The 21,018-nt window shown below is 28.5% G+C and overlaps 2 protein-coding genes across 6 annotated transcripts; one reads left to right on the plus strand and one right to left on the minus strand.

The window, feature by feature from the left end:
• Positions 1–3,759: 3,759 nt before the first annotated feature.
• On the plus strand, positions 3,760–6,572 carry LOC103484534 (squamosa promoter-binding-like protein 13A). Of its 3 annotated transcripts, XM_008441660.3 has the most exons (5): positions 3,770–3,877; positions 4,174–4,214; positions 4,323–4,537; positions 5,037–5,173; positions 5,712–6,572. In XM_008441660.3, exons 3-5 carry the CDS (start codon positions 4,326–4,328, stop codon positions 6,329–6,331), a joined length of 969 nt encoding a protein of 322 aa, XP_008439882.1. In that variant the 5' UTR covers positions 3,770–3,877; positions 4,174–4,214; positions 4,323–4,325; the 3' UTR covers positions 6,332–6,572. The 3 variants fall into 3 exon arrangements, with proteins under 3 accessions (XP_050936063.1, XP_008439882.1, XP_050936062.1); XM_051080106.1 differs by lacking the exon at positions 4,174–4,214 and having other exon boundaries at positions 3,760–3,877; XM_051080105.1 differs by lacking the exon at positions 3,770–3,877 and having other exon boundaries at positions 3,899–4,214.
• A 4,529-nt stretch (positions 6,573–11,101) lies between these two features.
• LOC103484527 (agamous-like MADS-box protein MADS3) lies at positions 11,102–14,386 on the minus strand. Of its 3 annotated transcripts, none has more exons than XM_051080107.1 (8): positions 14,059–14,386; positions 13,901–13,976; positions 13,248–13,309; positions 13,017–13,116; positions 12,277–12,318; positions 12,109–12,150; positions 11,892–11,968; positions 11,102–11,330 (listed from the first exon to the last, which is right to left on the minus strand). In XM_051080107.1, the coding sequence occupies exons 1-8, from the start codon at positions 14,238–14,240 to the stop codon at positions 11,300–11,302; spliced, it is 612 nt and encodes a 203-aa protein (XP_050936064.1). In that variant the 5' UTR covers positions 14,241–14,386; the 3' UTR covers positions 11,102–11,299. The 3 variants fall into 3 exon arrangements, with proteins under 3 accessions (XP_050936064.1, XP_050936065.1, XP_050936066.1); XM_051080108.1 differs by having other exon boundaries at positions 11,892–11,959; positions 14,059–14,331; XM_051080109.1 differs by lacking the exons at positions 11,102–11,330; positions 11,892–11,968; positions 12,109–12,150; positions 12,277–12,318 and adding an exon at positions 12,737–12,829 and having other exon boundaries at positions 14,059–14,332.
• Between the last annotated feature and the right edge of the window lie 6,632 nt (positions 14,387–21,018).

The following is a 21,018-nucleotide window of genomic DNA, read 5'->3' on the forward strand; positions in this document are numbered from 1 at the left end:
TAGAAGTTTATTAGTATTTACCGCTATGATATGTGATAGAGCATGATTCATTTTGAAATCATCTAAAACATGTTTTTTTTTTCATAGTAAATATTTAAACATTTAATATTTTAATATCCATAGCCTGTCAGCTTTTAATTTTATGTCCATAACAAAGAAAGCTGCAACAACATGAGGTCCTTTACCTCAATAAATTCCCTTCTTTTTTGTGCTACACTATTTTCTTCACCTTTCCCCTCCCTTATTTATATAATATGTATATGTATATATATATATATATGTATATATACTTCTCTTGATCTCCTACCTAATCTTTCACCCTTCTCTATATTTTCAATTTCTAACATATCTCTAACCTCTCATTTTTATGTTTAAATATGTTTTTAAAAAAATTGATTAATTGATCCCTTAATTAAAAAAATTAGATTTTGCTATATAACTTACTAGATAGTGCTTAAACATTTTCTACATAGTCTAATAGACACGACTTTGAAATGAAATTGAAATATTAAATTTGTACTTTAACTAATATTTAATTAGTTGGTGGGTTCTTCTAAAGCTTTCTTGTCTTCTTGTAAGTTTCTAAAATTTGAATTTTGTATCGATCAATTCTTGAGCAATTGATTATTTTTGGTCCATTGAATCTATAAATAATGAAATATACTTCAAAGATTAGATTGGAATACTTTTGAATACTCCATCGAAAAAGAAAAAAAAAAAGAGCTTATTGAAAATACTTTTTGAAGTTCAATATAATCTAATATTAATTCACGATACAAGCGCATAAAAGTTTAATCATTTAATTTCCTTATAATAATTTTAAGGTCAATATCAAATTGACCTAGCTAACTTGTGTTTGATTCTTGTTTTTATTTTTATATGGTTGGAAAAGTTTCCTTGGACTTAATTCATTTTAGTTTAGTACACCAATTAATTGGTATGCTATGGTTAAGTTAAATATTATAATTAAATTAATCAATTAAATATCGTACCATAATGATCTCTTGAAACCCTAAAAATGTATGCATGCAACAAACGCACACAATTTTAATTAATTATAACACATCACCAATTTATGTGAAGACTATATATAGAATAGAAACTAAACCCAAAAGAAGAAATCGGAAGAACCTAACGTAAGCATAGGAAGGAGCAATCAATTAATAATTTAACCAAATTGTTTGAAGGACATAAATGAGAAGTGGGCAAAGTAATTTAGTAGAAAGAAAGGAAAAAAAAAAAAAAAAGGATGTATTAAATGGGGGGACACGTGGCACCTGGGCCTCCCTCTCATTGGCGGAAAGAGATAAGTGAAGTAGATAAAAGAAATAAAAAAAAATAATGGACGGAAATTGCAAAAGTAGCCTCGACAATGAGGGTTAATTACAGAATCTGCCATAGGGCAGGGTCATGTGTGGCGAAAGAAAGTGTCAGAAAAGAGAAAGGAAGAAGAAGAAGAAGAAGAAGAAGAAGAAGAAGAAGAAGAAGAAAGGGGTAAAATTGTGGAATGAATTTTGAGGTGTTGAAAAGAAAAAGGAAAGAAAAGAAAAGAAAAACCCCACTCAATCTCTCCTCGGACCACAAAAGAAGATTTTGTGGGTCGACATAATAATCTATGGGGGAGGCCGATGCCCCCATCCCCACTCATTACTATAATATTTTTTCTTATATTTTACTTTAATTAATAACATACTTAGTTTAATACATCAATCCCTTTTTTTTCTTTTTTCTTTTTTTCCTGTATTTTTGCATTTTTGAGTATACCTTCTATTCCATTTTTAGATTTCGTTGTGTTTATATTTTTTTTTTCTTTACGTAATTTTTAAGTTTAATTTATATTTTGTTTATAGTCTTTCCCAAGTTTTGAGTTTTGTTTTATAGTGTGATATACTTTTACCTTTTGATTGTTTCGATGATCACTTTGGTTGTTTTTATTGTTATCTTTCAGTTTATTAATTGAAAAGTGTGGATTTAGTAAAAAAGAGAACAAGGCAAAGATCTATATGAATCAAATGAAAGCAAAAACTAAATAATTCGTGTTTGAAAATAAAATATTTTAAAATCTAAAAACTAAATGAGGTTTAAACTCATAATTTAGTAGTGAAAGTGTAATACTTTGAAATTTATCGATTAAAAATGTATATATATATAATATATATATATTGTTTTTAACACGCTCTTTAATTTTCAATAATAATGAGTATATGTAAAAATGTCAAATATTTTAAAAGATAAAGTTTTAAAATGATTGAGCTATTAGACATATTAGATAAATACACATCCCAAATCAAATATTAGTAATCAACAAAATGTACAAATTTTGTAATTTTGTATATTTGTTTTTTTCTTTAAAAAAAGAAAAAAGATATTTAGACATTATTGGTACTGAATTTCCAAATGTGTCGAAAAGAAAAATTCGTTCCATTTGTAATTCACATATATTATATTAAAATTGTGGAATTAAAAACATGTATTTTGCTTTTTCCCTCTGTTATGGTTATTCTATTCATGGTTGGGTGTCTGTGTCTTGATGTTTTACAAGTGGTTGGATTGTGTGTTTGACATTAAAAGCTCCAAAAATCTTAAGCCAAAAGTATGGACTTCCAAAGATCTTGTATTACTAGCATCTAAGGACCACAAATAAATAATAAATAATAATAATGAAAACAAACAAACAATTCCTCAACTTTTTTTTTTTTTTAATTTTTTTATAATAATGTATTGTATCCACAAATCTAAATCTGTTTATTAAATTAATTAAAGGGTGCAACATCATTATTGAAGAAATATGTATATTCTTTTGGAAATATAGTAGAGTTGTCTATGAAAAAGTTGAAATGAGAACATAAACAATAGTAATAATGATGGCTGCCTAGTAGTCTATTCCAAAAGTACTTAAACCAATTCTTTAATTTAATTTCATTAGTTTTCTTTTCTTTTTTTTTTTTTTTTTTTGCTACGCAAGAGCTCTGTGAACCGATACAAAATCAAAGGAAATCGAATGCAGTATGGAGAAAATTAAAGCATGAGTTTTGGGCTGACCAATCGAGCTGGTGTAGTACATATATTGAATTGTGCCTGATCTAGTGTCGATTGAATGCCATGAACTACACCTTGACATAATCAAAGTTGTATGTAACTATATGTAACTATAAGAAGGACACTATAAATAGCTCTATTATGAGACCTTAAGGTCAAGTCCATCAAAGTGTGATAGGCTTAGTAGGACGTATCACTTCGATATGAGAAACTTTCTTACAAACCAACTTGGAAAGAGAGAGCAAACTAAGAAAAGTAGGTTGGAAGTCAAATCCACGAAGGGGTCTACGATAACGATAAACACACGTTGCACCAATCATTTTGATTTGTTAGGTGGTTATGGACGAGAGGAGGGTTTCGAACTCTTTCGACACTATCATATAGTTTACGGAAATGTGTTCTAATTAGTCTATTGAAGTACAAGTTCCACAATATCTCTATTTAAATTTGTGTAGAGGTTTTGTATCGACAAGTTTGTGAAATTGAGAGAAGATGCATGATTTTCATCAATGAATTAAAAGTTCACAAGTAATAGATGGTGGTGAAAGGGTTAGGCATGCTATAGAATGTGAAACAAAAAGAGAGTGTCAATTAGTTTGTCTTAAGTTAACCTAGCATTCAATCCCATTGTACTTTGTTATTTTCATATACTTACACACACATCCTTGTTAAAAAGTTGAAAGCAACAGCCCCATCTTCATTTATCTTTTATAATCATCTTAGCTTTCTCAAAGCTCCTACCCCTGAAGCCTTGACCTTCCATCTCTCTCTAAGTTCTCTTTTCTCTTTCTTCTCTTGAATGCTTTAAACCAGACCAAGAATGACATCTTACTAATAGGTATATATTTTAGCTATAGCATGTGAATTTTGTTTAAGTCTTAACCAACAAGTTCCTTCCTTTTATTTTATTTCTTAAATGCTTTCTAGGACTTTTCTTTTGCCTCCTTCACAATCTACTTTATTGGATTTTAATGGAATCTATGTCAGTGAATGAACTGGAAAGAACAAACCCAATCCACTTCTGTTGCACTAGTTTGGGGAACAATCTCTTACCATTCATTCATTCACTAACTCTCTCTCTCCTTTTCTTTTTATTTAATTTTCCTCTTCCCCTCCTCTCTCACTCTCTCTAAGTTCCAATCTTCTTGGAAGGCCAACATCCAACTCCTTTCAAAGTAAGCAATTTTTTTTCGGTTGGCTCTCGAAATTTCAAGTACATGGGGTTGGTGTATAGATCTTGTAGCTTCATGGGATAGTAACTTTGAGTCAAAATTTTCTTGTAGGAAATGGCATCATCAACCTCAGGATCATCAAAGAGAGCCAGAGGAACTCATAATGGTAACACTCAACCAGTTTCTTGTCTTGTAGATGGATGCAATTCAGATCTAAGCAACTGTAGAGATTACCATAGACGCCATAAAGTTTGTGAGCTCCATTCAAAGACTCCTCAAGTTACAATTGCTGGCTTGAAACAGAGATTTTGCCAGCAGTGTAGTAGGTATAAAACTTTGGGTCTTAGATTTCTTTTTCTTGTTTGGTCCTTTTTCTTCTTTTGCTAATCATGGTATGACTGATCTGTTCTGTTCTGTTCTCTGTCAACAACTTTTGAGGATTACCCATTATTTTATTCTTGAAGAAAAGTAGCAGCTTCAAGGAACATTTTTACATGCTTTGCTACAAAATGGGGAGCTTTGATTTTGCTTTTTGGATGGAAATGGGAACTGTTGGTGTTTTTATTTGAAGAAATTTGTCCTCTTTCTGTATGGTTAAAAGTATTTTTCCAGAACGTTTTGGCTCTGGAATTTTAGTCTTTTCATGAGAAAGTTTTCGCATAAAAAGTTGAGATAAGTATACAATTGAAAGTTCCAAAACTAGTTGAAATTTTTTACCCAATTTTGGTATCTTAAAGCTGTAAGCATTATTGAATTCCCATCTGCTCTGTTTTGCAATGCTCTGTTTTTCCTTTCTTCTTCTTCTTCTTCTTCTTCTTCCTATAGGTTTCATTCACTTGAGGAATTTGACGAAGGAAAGAGAAGCTGTCGGAAACGGCTCGATGGCCATAACCGGCGACGGAGGAAGCCTCAGACTGACCTCTTGCCTCGATCTGCTGCCGGTCCTTTCTCCTATCATCAAGGTTAGAATTTTTTTTTCTTATAAAACCTTCTACTTCTACCCTTTCACTACTTTAGAAAAAATCAGTTTTCATCTCTAAATTTCTGAAATTTTTATGAATTATAAGTGTAAAGTTTTTTAATTTCATGAAGTCACAGTCAAAATATGGATAATTTTTCCAAAACTTTATCCTTAAAATTTAAAACGTGCTACAAATTTAACATTTTTTTCTAAAAGATGTTATCCCTCCAGATAAAATTTTAACATCAAAGTTATAGTCAAACATTCTCTTATGCATTCAACCAATTGCAAAACATGTGAACCATATGAAATTCGAAGAAAATGAGATCTTTGTTTAATTTATGAACTTTGGTAAAGTCTTCCCATTGACTAATTTGTCAAATGGTTCTTAATGGTCAAAGTTTATGGATGATAATCCATATTGTAATTACTCAAAATTAAATAATTGTGTCCGACATACCAACATTTACCTCAATTCATTCATTATCAACTTAAAAAATAATCAATTAGTCTAATATATTATTTAAAAAAAATATTAGGACCCCCGTTGTTGCCATTTACGAGCTCTCAAGTGTTTCCATCAACCACCGTGAGTAGCCACGGGTGGTCGTCCGGAGGCAGCGACAACGCAACGGATCCCGGCGTCCACCACAACCGGAACCCACAACTAAATTTCTTGGAAAAACAGCAGAGCATATTTGTAGAAACATCCGACCAAACCAACAACATCAACAACTACAAAGCCTCGCCCCCGTTAGGGCTTTTGCACGGCGGAGGAGGCGGCAGCGAAAGGAACAAGATGATATACGACAGATTCAGAATTGGGATTAATGAATCAGATTGTGCTCTCTCTCTTCTGTCATCACCACAGACACAGATTCAGAGTGATCATCAGCCACAACAACAACAGCAACAGCAACGTAACGCCGCCATTTCTTTGCTCCATCCATTAAGTACTACCCATCAAAATGCTTTCGACAATTCTTCCGATACTTCTTCTTCTTCTGTTCAGATTTCAAATGACACTCATCACCATCATCACCATCACCATCATCATCATCATCCTCATGGAGTTCTTAATTTCTCCGGGATCTTTGGAATTTCTTCCGACAATCCTGGAAATCAATCCCCTTCTACTCTTCCTTTTCATTGGGAGTAGAAAGTAGAAAACCAACCAAAAATTATCATCACTCTCTCTTAATTTTTTGTTGATTTCATTTAATTCCCAACCCCTCGATTTTTGTTCTTGTTCTTCTCTTTCCTATTAGACTCCTCATTTCCATTTTTATTATAAAAAAAAAAAAAAAAAAAAAACTCTCGTCTTTCTTGCACACTCATGCATGATCTTATCTTATATCTCTACTCAATTACAATTTTTATCTATTTGGTGACTCTTTTAATACCATATGGAAATTTGGGCTTTTTGATCTCTAGAGGAACAATAATACATCTCAATCTAAGGTTGGAGAATTTTTGTGATTTTAGTTTCAATTTTAAATCTAGTTTTCATGACTCTATGAATTATGGTTAAGTTTTTATAGTTTAATTAGACTTCACTCATGGTTTTAGTCTAAATCATGCTTATAAAATTTTTTATTCTATTTAGAGAATTTTGTTAGCTGTGTGTGAAATAAAATGTAGTTTCTATAAAGTGTGTGTCTGGGTTAATGTTTATAAACACTCTCTTGTTACATTTATAAACGCACCGGTCAATATTTAAACCTTTACTAAATTTTAGTGTTATTAAAACCTTATACCATTGTCCTATACTAATTTGTTGTTGAGACGCACTTTTTTATAAAACAAGTTTCATCTCTTTTAGCATTCACTTTATTAATAATTTAAAATTATATTTACACGTAAGAAATTTGTAATTATCATTTAATCCATCTGAATAAAAATAACCATTAATTTTGAATTCTTGAATTTAAGAATTATTGAAAATAAGGAGAACTAAATTTAAAATTAATTTAAAGTATATGGATTAATACGGAATGAAATTAAATGTATACGAACAAAATGAATTATAAATTTTTTGATCATCAAACACACAATTGTACGATTAAATTTATTTTAATATTAAATCTTTGAAACTAAAGTGAAACTTTGGATACCCTATCTAACTTTTGTTATGTATGGAAAAGAATTGTTGTACAAATACTTTTAAAGTTGAGATTGTTATATTTATGCAATTTGACTTCTTTAATTCAAATCTCAAAGTTACCAAAATTTCACCAGATAAAGAAAATCACCCCTTCTATTGCGGGTTAATTTAAAATCCAAAATTTGTTTTTTCCACAAACATTAAGGTCACTTTATTCTTATCATAGGGCTACTTCTGCTATCATTTTGCTTCACTTTTTCTATCTTTTAATCCATAATAATAATAATTGTGTTCGTTATTTCACTGCTTTTATGACAATTGACAAGATTCCTATCACATTTGATGATGGCCAAAATACAGATAGATCAATTACACTCTCGCTAACGAGAATTTAATTAGTTCAAATAATATTGATATATGTTGAAAATCAAGAGATCCTTAGCTCAAAACTTTGCTCTCTTAATTGTGCTCAAATGTATATGCCAATTACGGTTTTTTTTAGTAGAAATAAGGAAAAGTACATCCAATGGAAAGATATCTTGACTTTGGAGGTAAGAAATATCTATATTGTTAGTGAGACATTGATCTTCTTAACAAAAAAAAACCTCCAAGAGATGAGTATCCAAAAGCTTCTAACATTCTAAAAGCCTCAAACAAATCCGATTGGACTTCTATCAAAGGATTTTGGTCATGCTATAGGCAATCAATATAATCTCGTTCATACCTTCAATCATTGTCTTATATCTTTCCAAAACCTTCATCACCTTATTTACGATAGATGTACTTGCAACCGCTCATGAATGAAGGTTATCTCTCTGAATCCAACCCAACCTCCTCCCCCAATGAAGCAAGTAAGACTAGGCTACATCCATATTAGATTAAGATATATTGAGTCCTTTTTGTTTTCATTATTTTTGTTTTTTAAACAACTTTTAAGTCATTAAATTAGGTACATTTAACTATCCATCGATAATTTATAAAAATGACACTCACATATAAATATTAAAGCTATCTTATACAACTTAAATAATTTTTCTTTCGCAGGCTAAACAGATCACAATTAAGCATTAAACAAAAGTGGTGGAATATAACAAACTTAACCCTAAGTAGAAACAATAATAATAATCGAACATCAAACACAACAACACATTAATGTTTTTTTTTTTTTTCCTAAAAAAGCCTTCCTCATGTGTGAGAATAAAAAACTACATAATAGTCCAAGAAAATCCACAATAATAAATAGTGGACTACAACCCACAACCAACTTTTCCTACTATCAACTAGACACATACACACAATAAAATAAATAAATAGCTCAAGACAATAGATCTCAACATCAATACAAGAAAGTTAAATAAAGAAAGATTCTCACTAGAAGTGGTAACCACCCTCCCACTCTAATATTACTATTTAGATTGAAGACCCCTTGAGTGTCAAGAAAATACCATAAAAAGGTTTCAAGAATTGAACTCTAAATTTAAAATTGAAATAGTGCTATTTAATTATTATAATTTTTAAACAAATAAAGTTAAAATAAAAAGAGAAAAAAAAATAGAAGTAAAGTAAAGCACAATTGGTGTATATAGACGGTAAAAGATATATAGTACTAAAGAAAACAAGAAAATTAAAGTCTTTGAAATCAAGATAACTCTAGAAGTTTTTCTTTCTCTTGGGAGAAAAAGAAAAAGGTTGGGAAAAGAAAAAGGATGATAAAGAAAAGAAATAGGAGGAGAGGTGTCAAAAATGTGCATTAAGGAAAAGAGTTTCTCCTACCTCATTAGCTTAGTATCAAGCTACAATCTTTCATCATCACATTTTGCTTCTTCTTTGTTTCTTTGTTTCTGATCGATCTAAATATCATTTTGGGCATGAATGGTAATATCACACAAGACCCTAAACATTCCATTGCGTGTCTAATAGGTTTGGTAGCTTTTTATACGTTTGATTTAGACATAAACACTTAAAAACATTACTTCTAGAACCACGATCCAATGATTATAATTGTATTTATATATCCAATATTATTTTCCTTTTTAATTATGGAAGGACGGTCTATTTAATAGATCTTTTTAAATTCATAAACAATTAAACAAAAAATTCAAATAGATGTTTAATAAATGTATTCATTCTAAAAATAAAAAAGAAAAAATATTGAATGTATTAACTAAATATACCTCTTGAACTTCAAAAGTTTATAGAATACAATCGTAAAAGGTTAGGAACTAATCATATAATTTAAGGTAGGTCAACTTAGAAAATTCGGTTAAAATAATCATAAAATTGTGAATTAAAATAAACATGAATTTCTTGGTTTGATAGGTTTAGAAGAAATGAAATTCCATTTTACACACCATATGTTGTGCTGGTACAATCTTATAATTTAATTTGGGCCTGAATTTAGGTTTGATAGGATATTCTCCAAATTGACATGACTCTCCATTTCATGTAAAGAGATGATGAAATTCCTTGGTGGATACACATTTTAAAGCCTTCAATAAAAGTTAATACGTGATAAATCTATAATAAAATTAAAATAAAATAAACTAAAACCAAAATGGAAAGATTTTGAGCATATCTTTCACTACATGCTCTGTGGCTAAACTCATTTGGTCAAAGATTGATCTTTGGCTAAATTGGCAAAATAATTTCACTTCCACCACTTCCCTTTGCAAACATATCCGTAGCCTTAATCTGTAAAATAGGAAAGGTGGTGGAAAGAATAACAGAATTTTCAATAGTAAGAAAAGAATGGTGATGGAAATTTGGGAAGATATCACTGGTCTCACCGCCTTATAGAGTAGCAGATTCGTTGCTCTAAATATTGGAGTATTATGTCAGTTTTGGGTTAGACTGTTCTCTAGTCCTTTGTTTTGTATACTCATTTGCTTCTTGTAACAATTCTTTCTATATCAATGAAGCGGGGATTATAAGAGTGTTAAGAGGATGTCTACTCAGTGGAGATAAAAATTTACTTTCTATTTTGGTCGGACTGGTATGGACTTCAAGCTTCCAATTTTAGGTCTTTCTGTATCATGATTTATCCCATCTTGTCAAATTCAAACATAACCAACTCCAAAGAAAAAAAAACCTTCGAATCTCAAGAAATTAAATATAATCTTGAGGTGAAGCTCCAAACTACACTGAAGCAAAGACATTGGAGGTGGTCAACAAACCTTATACTGAGAAAAGAAAATACAAAAGCTTACAGCCAACAAAATGAAATATATATGGAAACCTTTCTTTAGGGTTCAAAGGTTGAGTAAACTTAAAGCGCAGCTGGGCAAGCCAAGAAGGAAGGTGGTTAATTGCAAGTTTGAAATCATTTACATCTTTTAAAATTGTAGAGTTTGAAATCATAATACCAAACAAAGAATAAAATATTTATAAACATTCTTTCAAATCTACATGTTGCTAATGGAATGGTGTTGTTTTTTCTTTTTAAATTCGTCCTCAAGTCTAAAATCACTCATAATAATAATAATAGTATCTATCAAACAAAGTAAACCCAACATTATTATATATATTATTTTTAACCGTTTTTTCATTTAAAACAATTCTTTTAATATGATTTCTCAAATTAGGGTTTTTTTTTTTCTTTTCGTAGAGTGTAGAGTTTTTAGGATTTGAAAATATATACTAATACCCATGAAATAAAATAACCATTTTGCATCTTTTATGTAAAATTGACATTATAGCTTAAACATTTTTAAAAAATTAAGACTTGAAAATATGTAAAGTTTATTTCACCTTTAACAACTAGGTTGAAATTAGGGTTTATCTATCTCTTCATATCATGCATTATCAATCAAATGGGCATAAAAAAACTTATGTAATAGATATGATAATTGTATTTCCATAGATGTAATTAAAACAGTTTTCATCAACAACAGCAAGAAAGTAAAATTGTTTTCTTTTATGCTGTCAAATAGTGTTGGGAATCTCAGAATTAAAATCAAAGTAAAAATTACACAAGTACTTTTTCCAAACACAAAAGGCTTCATCATCATCAACCCCATATATTGGTTAAATTAGTAAGCCATCCACCTGAAATTCCCTGCAGAAAATTCCCAAATAATTTTATTTCTTTTTTCATTTTTAACTCTAACTTTCTTATTATAATACATTTTAATGTATTATTAAAATGTCTATTTGAGATTGGAGTTTTGTCTCAATTTTAATTATAGATTTCAAAATTTTTACTTTTAACTTCAATCTTTTCGTTAGATACTTTAACCTTTAACCTTTAATAATTAGGGTCATGTTTATTTATTAACTTCTAGAAGGTGAACTTCAAATTTTAAATTTTAATACTAATGAATACTAAACATGCATCAACACTAAAATAGCAAGCGTATTTCCGTGAAAAACCGAAATTAAAAATAAAAATCTTGAAATATATAGAATAAATTGAAAAAAAAAAACTTAAACGGTCTCAAAGTAAAATCATAACATTGTGAAATTTAGAAGACTAAATTAAAACCGAACTCAAAAGTTAGAGTAACATTTTAAAACCTAAAGACTAGAAGAAAATCCGACCCAAAAATCATCGTTCAAAGGGTTTTTTTTTAATTAAAAATAAATTTAATTAAAACATGGAAGAGAACTTTAAACTTACATTTCAAGTGCAGAGGTAGGATTAGCATCTGAGATTCTTGAAGAAGTTGTGACAACCACATCCTTAAGCTGATTCAACTAAAATTAATAAGAAAAAAAAAACACACACAATCACATTAATTAATTTAATTAAAAAAAAAACATGATTATGAGGATGAAATGAATGATATATATTATTATAATGTTTGGTACAATAATAATTAGGAAAAAATTCTTACTCTTTTCTGAAGACGGCTGTGCTCCTCTTGCAAACCCTTATACTGCCATTTTTGTATTTAATCAAATCATTTATAACCAAAATCCAAATAGTGTTATTGATTTATTTATTAGTTAATTTCATTTAAATGTGTAATTTTGAAACTATATGAAGATGTCATATATGTTACCTTCCTTTTCAACAGGTTTATATGCTCTGCTAGGAAACGTCTCTGTCCATTCGTTATCCATACAAAATAAATAGAACATAATTGATAAGTAATACAATCAAATGATGTCCAAAGAATAATTGATCCACCAATAAGCTAAATGCGCTAACCCTAATCTCTTTTAAGGCATAGTTTTAAAAGCATTTTTCCTTTTCGTGTGGATCCATATCACTTTATCTTTGTGATGATGCACAAAGATAAGGACGCAACTAAGAATTAACCAAAGGTAAAAGTGTAGCTGTCAAAAAATAATAATAGTCTACGTCGATGTACGTCTTTAGTTAATACTATACTTATTTGTATTTCAATATAGTCGATGGTTCAATCTTCTAACCACATAGTTATTAAACTCATAAATATTAAGAGATTAACAAACTAATAATTTTAACTGAAATAATAGAATTTTCTACCATTTTTAATCAAATCTCTAACATTTTTAATCAAAGAAATTTACATGTATAGACACACATACTGTGATAAAAAATTTGAAACACGATAAAGATGAACTCAAGATCTGATAATACAAACAAGGAAGAAACCGAAATTATGGTTAGTATATAGATTAATTAATATCACAACAAATATAAAACAATAGTTCTTTTTTCGATTTTAAGAACTGTGCACTCAATGTTATATATATTTGCTACCTTCATCATAACTCAATCGATTAAAAAAAAGGTTAAAGGTTTATGAAACATTACCTTTTTAGAGCGAATGCGTTCAATTCCTACGCTCATTTGCCTTTCTAACTGTTTTAACTCCTTCACGCTCAACGGTTCGAGATCCTCTCCAACAAAGTGTCTAGAAAAGTAATAGTATACACAACCATATATATATCTAATTGTTACAGAACTTTAATGTGATCATATGCAGTCTTTTAATTAAAACTTTAACACTTAATTATCACGAAATTAATCACATTTAAATTTAACCTTAATCTTGCCTCCAAGCTGCTTATTGATCTTTTCATATCCTCCATCTCACTCTTCCAAAACTGCATAAACCACAGCCATCACGTTAATTAACACAAGTCTCTCAACAAAGAAGTGCAAATACTCACAAAACCCTCAAGTCTAGTTAAATTTTAATAAAGGCCCAAATTCACAATCAAAATAGGAAATGTTGAGAACCCACATTCAAGATTGATATAATGATCATACACTATTTGATTATTGTTTATTTTAAATTTTTAGAAATTAAGCGAAATTTACCCCTAAGTTTCTATGGTTTATCGTTTTTTTTTTAAACTATGTCAAGTGTTTTGAGAACCCAAATAAGAAATTTATAAAAACTTGCCTTTCTTTTAGTGAGAATCTATGAAATTATCCTCCCAGAGCCAACTCAATATTTCCAACACATTTCTTTAGAACAAAAGGGTGATTTAAGACACAAACTATGACCAACTGTCCATTTTCTTATTAAAAAAACTAATCTGTTCTTATTTTTAGAATCTAACTAAAATTTAAAGTGTTTATTGGAAAAAAAAAAGTGAAGAAAAAAAAAAGATCAAATAATTACCAAGATTAATTTAAGTAAAAACAGAGATCTGAATTTGATGAACATAACTAATTGAGAAATGAAATACCAGAGCTCGTGAATGTGGATGGTTGGATTGTGGTAGCCCGACGTCAGTCCTATACCTTGCTAGGGTTCCATCCATGCTGCCAACCAACAAATAATACAAATATCAAAATATCAACAAATTACATATCACCCAGAAATTATATAGTACGGAAGACGGACTCATGGCTAGAGAATTGGTAGGCTTTGCCGGAAGGGGAAAAGATGAGAAGGGCAACTTGGGCATCACAAAGAACAGAGAGTTCATAAGCTTTCTTCAAAAGTCCATTCCGACGCTTCGAGAATGTCACTTGCCGACTTGTCGGATTTTCAATTCTCTTCAGCTCAACTTTACCTCTTCCCATTTTTCCCTCTTTTTCTTTTCTCTTTTTTTCCTTTCCTATTTTAATTAATTAATGTAATAATCAGTGAGAGAGCTATATATATATATATATATATATAGAGAGAGAGAGAGAGAGAGAGAGAGAGAGGTTTATACATTCATTCATGCAATATATTATAACATTTATATATACCTCAGGAAACGGAAATAAATAAATATTATATTGGATTCGGCGGCGTTTTATTAATTAATTAATTCGAAAAAAATATTTGACGGCGTGAAGAAATATATGGAATAAGAAAGAAAAGGTGAGTGGGGGTATGGAATTGGATGGATGATGCGACCCCATTTTCCGATGATTCTCCTCCTCTTTTTACCATTCATTTCTTTTCCCACCATCCTTTTCCCTTTCTTACCCACTTTTCCTTCTCTCCCTATTTTAAATTATTTGATTTTTGACGACTATAACATTCACGGTAACGATGAGACGTAATTTTCAAAGAAAACGTGGTCTACCATTTCTATTTTCATTAATATATTAAATTTTTACAACGGTAAACGCGTTGTATGATTAGAAGTTAAAATGACTCGTATGTTCAAGTTGGTAGTTCAATAATTTTTTTACTATTATTACTTTTTTTTCTTAATTTTCTATATTCCCGTAGTCTTTTTGTGTTTCCATTTTAGAAGAAATGGCTGCTCTTTATGTCCACCATATGACACTTCTAATTATGTGTACTCTTTGCCATTTCTTTGGTTACTTAAATTAGCTTTTATTATACTTAGTTTGTTGTCAACTAATGCATATATGTTCAACACTTTTTACTTAATCTTTGACCACATTGCACACTTTTCAAAAATTGAAAAAAAAAAAAGAATACATCTTAATTTCGTGCAGATACGAAATTAGAGAGAAAAGCTTAACCCTTGTGTTCTTCCAAGATTTTGCAGACGAGATGATCAAGACGTGACATTGGAATGAAAGGTTAGTATTAAATTCACCTTCTTCTAACACTTTGTGGTTTCGGTAAGAAAATTAGCTACATAGCTTTTAACTTTGATATTGTATACAAATTACCATATCCAAAAGCTTTTAACTTTGATGGGCAATGGTGAATTCGATACTATTTTACCTAACTTTTTTTTAGAGTTAAAAATAGTTTCGGTCTGAACATTTTCTCCTTTAATAAATATTATCACCAAATTTTTGTTCATTAAAGGTAATTAAGAGTCATTTTTATTATGTAACAAGTGGAAGTTCTGTTTTGATTATAATAATTTAGGTTCTTATTTTATTTTTGAATTTATGCTTGTTACTAATGTTTAAAAAATATTTTAGTTTTTAGTAAATTTTTAAAAGAGATATTTTTTAAATAAAGTAAAATGAATTTATATTTGGGATCTTTTCAAAAATATAAAAAAAACGACAAACTATTTACACCAATTCCGAAAATGGAAAAAACCTAGAGGCGCAATGTGTAAAATATCAAAAATGTCCCGTCGACAATGGCGTAATATATTTGGTAACGCGATTTGGTACGCGATCGTTTAGATTCGACTAATTTGTTCATGTCCACACGATTGTTTAGATTTGTTGTTGTCTACACGATTGTTTAGATTTGGGATTCTAAATCTAAACAGATCATTTCAAATCTAAACGATTTTTAAAAAAAAATTGGTATACAATCGTTTAGATTCCCAAATCTAAACAAATTTTTTTCTTTCAAAATTTGGTATAAATGATTTTTTTTAATATTCTTTACTCACAATATTTTAGTTTTGGTTATCCTAATTTAAATGACTAACCAATTTTTTCAAGTTTGTTATACATCATCTCATTTGGTTACTTAATCTAAATTAAAAAATTGAAAAGAAGAAAGACGAAACAATATGTATGAATGAAAAAAAATGAGGAAGAAACACATGCATGCACGATATAAAGAAATAGATTTGGTTACCTAAATCTAAAAACAAAAAAATGGAAGAAATCACAGCTAAAAAAGAAAGAGTATGGAGGAAGACAATTAAAAAAATAGAGAAAAAGATGGAAGAGTAAACCTGAAATACTTTTAAAAAAATATGATTAATTGTACGAGCTTTATTACTAGTAAATATTTTACTAGTTTATTATATTTAGGATTTCTTTTCTATATTTATGAAATAATGTAAATTTTAAATTCTATCGACCATTCAACCTTTATAAATTAACTAAAATTCTGGGAAAAAAATTATATGTTTCTTAGGAGACTAAAGACCAATAACATTTTTTTTAAACAAAAAACGTCATCAAACAAAGTTTTAATTAATTTTCTTGACGAAAATATTCGTTTTTACATTATTTTTGTAAAATTCCATTTTAATTTTAATGATACTTTTCACAAATATATCAATAGAAATAAATTTAAAGATAGTGATAAGTTTGCTAAGATAAAGTTACTAAAGCGACTAAATTAAAACAATTAAAGTACCTTCTAAAATGATAATAAATAAATAAAAGGTAAAATTCTTACTTCCAAAAATACTTTTTTCTATTACACTACAATTTAACCGAAAAATACTGGTAATTTTCTAAGAACCAATCTTTTTTTACTGCAAATTTAAGAGAGAGAGGGAGAGAAAGTATAGTCAGTAAATTATTTTTGAAACAATGCACTTGGTCATTTTACTTTACATGATTAGATTTCCGACAGTATACGGAAAATAAAATCTTTGGTTACGAAATTATTCTTTTCCACAAAGTTGGTGAAAATATTTACCAAATGTAACCCAAGTTCATTGTATATCATTATTTATCAAATATAATAAAATTTATTTTTTATTCCATCAATATTTATAGATTGCTGATATCGATAAATTTCAAAATTTTACTGTATTTTTATTTATTTTACTATATTTAAAAATATTCACATTCTAATTTATTTTTAAAATTTATAATCTTTTTCTTAATGTTCACAATACATTTTTTTACTTTTCTTACCAAAGTAATATTTGTGTTCTTTTTAGTCAAATTCAATAAGGATGGAGTAAAAAAAACTTAAAAAAGTGAAAAGATGAAAGGTGAAAATAGTAATGCATAATCATCAAAAAAAAATTTAATTAATTAAACCAAACATAATTTTAAATCCATTATTATAGTAATTACTATTTGCTACAGTTTTTACTATTGACATTCGTTACTCATTATTCTTTACTACATTATTTACTAATTCCTTCTCAAACTAAAATAATCTATACCACAAACACATAATGTTATAATATATACTTTAAACACAAACTATTATAACTCAACCACAATAAACTATGAATATAATATAATCCATTATTTACCCTAAGTTTTCACTCGGTGGTTGTAGAGTAAATAAATATTTAGTTTATTAAAAAAAAACTATGATACTTCTTTTAATAGATTATGATACTTTTTTAAATTGGACATTTTCAAAAGTTCTAATACTTTCTATTTAAAAAAACAAAATTGTAGAGTACTTCATTTATCAAATAATTAAAACAAACAAATAATAAACTCAAAACAGTATCAATTAAAATATTAACATAAACTAAGCTCAACTAACATTTGTATGTTTATGAGGATAAAGAGGTCTTCGATTCAAACCATGTCACGTACCCAAGACGTACTTGATAAGATTTTTTTATTAATTGAATTTGTAAAATTGAATTTGCATAAAAACTCATTCACGCAAATTTAGACACGCACGCCTATATACACGTATGATTTTACAAAAGAAAAGGACATTATTATTATTATTATTATTATTATTCTTGCATGCTTTTGTGAAAATAAAGAAAACCCACACAAAACCTAATCTTTCTAAAAATAAAGAGATATTTTATGTCTATCTTTTTAGTGCTCCCCATTGGATGTGTATAAAAATCTAAACCCTCTACGAAAAAAAAAATATATATCAATTATAGTAGAACAATCTTCAAAATTTTGATTCCTACTTAATTTTTATTATTAAACATCAAAACAATAAAATTACATATAAATATCATTTATTGAAGGTACATATATCAAAATCTTAGATAGAATAAGTGTAAAAGAGAAAAACAAGAACATTTTCATATTCTATTTTGTACAATATGATGATGTAGAATATATCCTCGTTCTATCCAAATTTATCTTTCCAATTATTTTTTAATTTTCTAAAATTACATCTATATTTTTCTAAGAAAAAAGTTTACCAAATATAAATTTATACTCTACAAATTTTAAGGGATGTTGTGTCAATTAAACCCTAAATTTTCAAAAGGAAATCAATTTATTTTATTGGTATAAAATCATAATTATTTTCACACCATCTACCTAAATAAAATTTAGAGATTTTTTTCTACATAACATAGAATAAAATCACTAGAAGACAAAATTTGTTACCCTTATTTTCCTATGAAGTGTAAATATTTTTTACAACTTATTTAAAATTTATCATTTTCAAATAGCAAAAAGTATCCTATAATTAATTTTAAATAAGTTAGAAAATTAGGAAAAAGATTAGTTATACAAAAAAAAAAAAAAAGTTGTACTTTTTAATTAAAAAAACAAGGAACATTTTAAAATAGGAAAAATGAATCCTAATATTTACAAAATAGATAGAATTCTATTACATTAATAGAAGTCGATAGAATCTAAAATTTTGTTATATTTTGTAAATATTTTCTAACAATTTTATCATATTTACAGAAAATATAAAAAAATAAATAAATAATGCTAATGTCTATTAAGTCATCACATATCACTCAATTTACATGCATTAGTGACTTAAAATGAAAGAAAAGAAAATCTAATAAATTAAAATTTAATTTAAAACTATTACTAATTTGATATTTGAATGAATAGAAATACCAAAATAATTTAAAGCATAATTAATATTTTATTCGGGAAAAAAAAGAAAAAGAAAAAGAAAAAGAAAAAGTGAGTTTATATAATTGGTCCAAATAAAAGAACGCAGGTTTTAGTCTTTACGGCGTTAAACGCGAAAAGGGAAAACAAAGGAACAGTTTGGGGCAACCATTAATGGTACACAAAATTTAACTCACCATAGCACCAGATTTTGACACGTAGTAATTTAAATGTCAGAATTATACTAAGAAAATGACACGTCATATCCCCTATTTGATGTGATATATAAACCGATCATGGAATTATACCTTGAACTCGAAAAGGGTATTTCGGTCCACTACACAAAAACCAACCTTTTTCACTTTTTTTCTCTTCCTTTTTTCTTATAAAGAAATTCCAACGTTACAATTTATTATTGGCTCACGGGTACGTTTCCAAATATTGAAAAATCCATGGGCCACAAACACGTGTCTTTACCTCCTTCCATTGGAGGCGCGATGGAGATTGCCGCCGTAATGTCCCCTTAAAAGCCCCAATAAAATTGCCTTAATTATTCCACTATTTTACAAGTCCTAGGATAAATTTTATTATTATTATTCATGCCTTCAAATTCTTTTTCTTATAATTTTCACCCCTCTATTTCATTCAATTTTAAATTTCAACTTTTTTTTTAAAATTCAACACCTGGTAGCACCCATAATGGATTCGATAATTTTATATTATGGTACACCGTCACAATCAATCAAGAATATGATGAAACATTAAAGTCGCTTTTTCCACACATTATGTATCTTATCTTATCTTTTCGTTATGTGACTTTAAATCAACTCATTGTTCGAGCATTAAAAAAAAATAATGTAGTTACTTTGTAGAGTTTCAACTAACTTTTTAGTGGAATTTTTGTTGAAGCAAATATGATGCTTTTATGTCTAGACATTTGGTGACAAAAAGGGTGGAGAGGTAATTCAGCATATAAAGAAAACAATCTTCTAATTGTTTATAACTATAGAGGGGTATTTGAATTTTGAACACTTTGCAAATATTTAACAAATCCTTAGAAAATTGTCATAGGTCGAAAAAGTGTCCTACCATGTGGTACACATGTAGACAAATAGAGTACTTATTATAAGGAAAGGTGGTTGTCTATCCTGACAGGTAAGGACATTGATTTACCACCGTGAACGTCATTGTGTCAATAGTGATTATGCCAGACCTGTCTGTTTAACTTTATGATTATATAAAATTCAATGTACTTTTATCATAGTTTCTAATTAAGACAGACAATAGATTGTATCATTAATATGGCAGACACAATACTATACAATACATCTCATCCAAATCACAATCAAATCTTCTTTAGAGACATTAGCATCTTATCTCACTAGTAAACATATATGATATTTGGAAACAAAAAAACATTTAATATGGTTAAATAAAAGATAATAAGTTAGCTTGGAACATACGAACAACGTTAATCCAAAATTACTGCAACATAATTACCTCACAATTATTCTTCATCTTATTCCCAATTAAATTTCTATCAATTCATGTCATCCAAAATCTTCAATTCAATCCCTCATATCTAAAAGTATATATACTTTTTTGGAGATAAAACTTATCGAACGAAATTTCTTATAAAAAATCAAGAAAAATTTAAATCTTAATTTCCACAAGGACTTTACTAATTAAATACATCACTCAAATTGTTAACAAATTGGGGAATAAATCGAAAAAATATTCAAACATCAAGTGTGAAATTAAAAATTTCAAAAATCGAACAAAGAAAATAATGAAGGGGAGGGAGGGACAGAAGAGTCATTTCCAGAACTCAGCCGGTGAAGATATGAATATCGACGGCCAAAATGAGAATGGTGAAGACACCGAAAAAGAGAATTGTATGGACGATAATAGCCTTGCCGTTAGTGGTGAAGCTTCCGAATTCAAC

The sequence above is a fragment of the Cucumis melo genome, chromosome 12 (genome assembly GCF_025177605.1).
Source record: "Cucumis melo cultivar AY chromosome 12, USDA_Cmelo_AY_1.0, whole genome shotgun sequence".
Classification (NCBI taxonomy): Eukaryota; Viridiplantae; Streptophyta; class Magnoliopsida; order Cucurbitales; family Cucurbitaceae; genus Cucumis; species Cucumis melo.

Excerpts from the sequence above, each read along its gene's own strand:
- LOC103484534 (XM_051080106.1), top strand. The coding sequence starts at position 4,326 with ATGGCATCATCAACCTCAGGATCATCAAAGAGAGCCAGAGGAACTCAT. Across the intron at positions 4,538-5,036 it reads TTTTGCCAGCAGTGTAGTAG|GTTTCATTCACTTGAGGAAT; the intron begins GTATAAAACTTT and ends TTCTTCCTATAG. Across the intron at positions 5,174-5,711 it reads TCCTTTCTCCTATCATCAAG|GACCCCCGTTGTTGCCATTT; the intron begins GTTAGAATTTTT and ends AAAAAATATTAG.
- LOC103484527 (XM_051080107.1), bottom strand. The coding sequence starts at position 14,240 with ATGGGAAGAGGTAAAGTTGAGCTGAAGAGAATTGAAAATCCGACAAGT. Across the intron at positions 13,310-13,900 it reads ATCCACATTCACGAGCTCTG|TTTTGGAAGAGTGAGATGGA; the intron begins GTATTTCATTTC and ends TGGTTTATGCAG. Across the intron at positions 11,331-11,891 it reads CCTACCTCTGCACTTGAAAT|GGAATTTCAGGTGGATGGCT; the intron begins GTAAGTTTAAAG and ends AATTTTCTGCAG.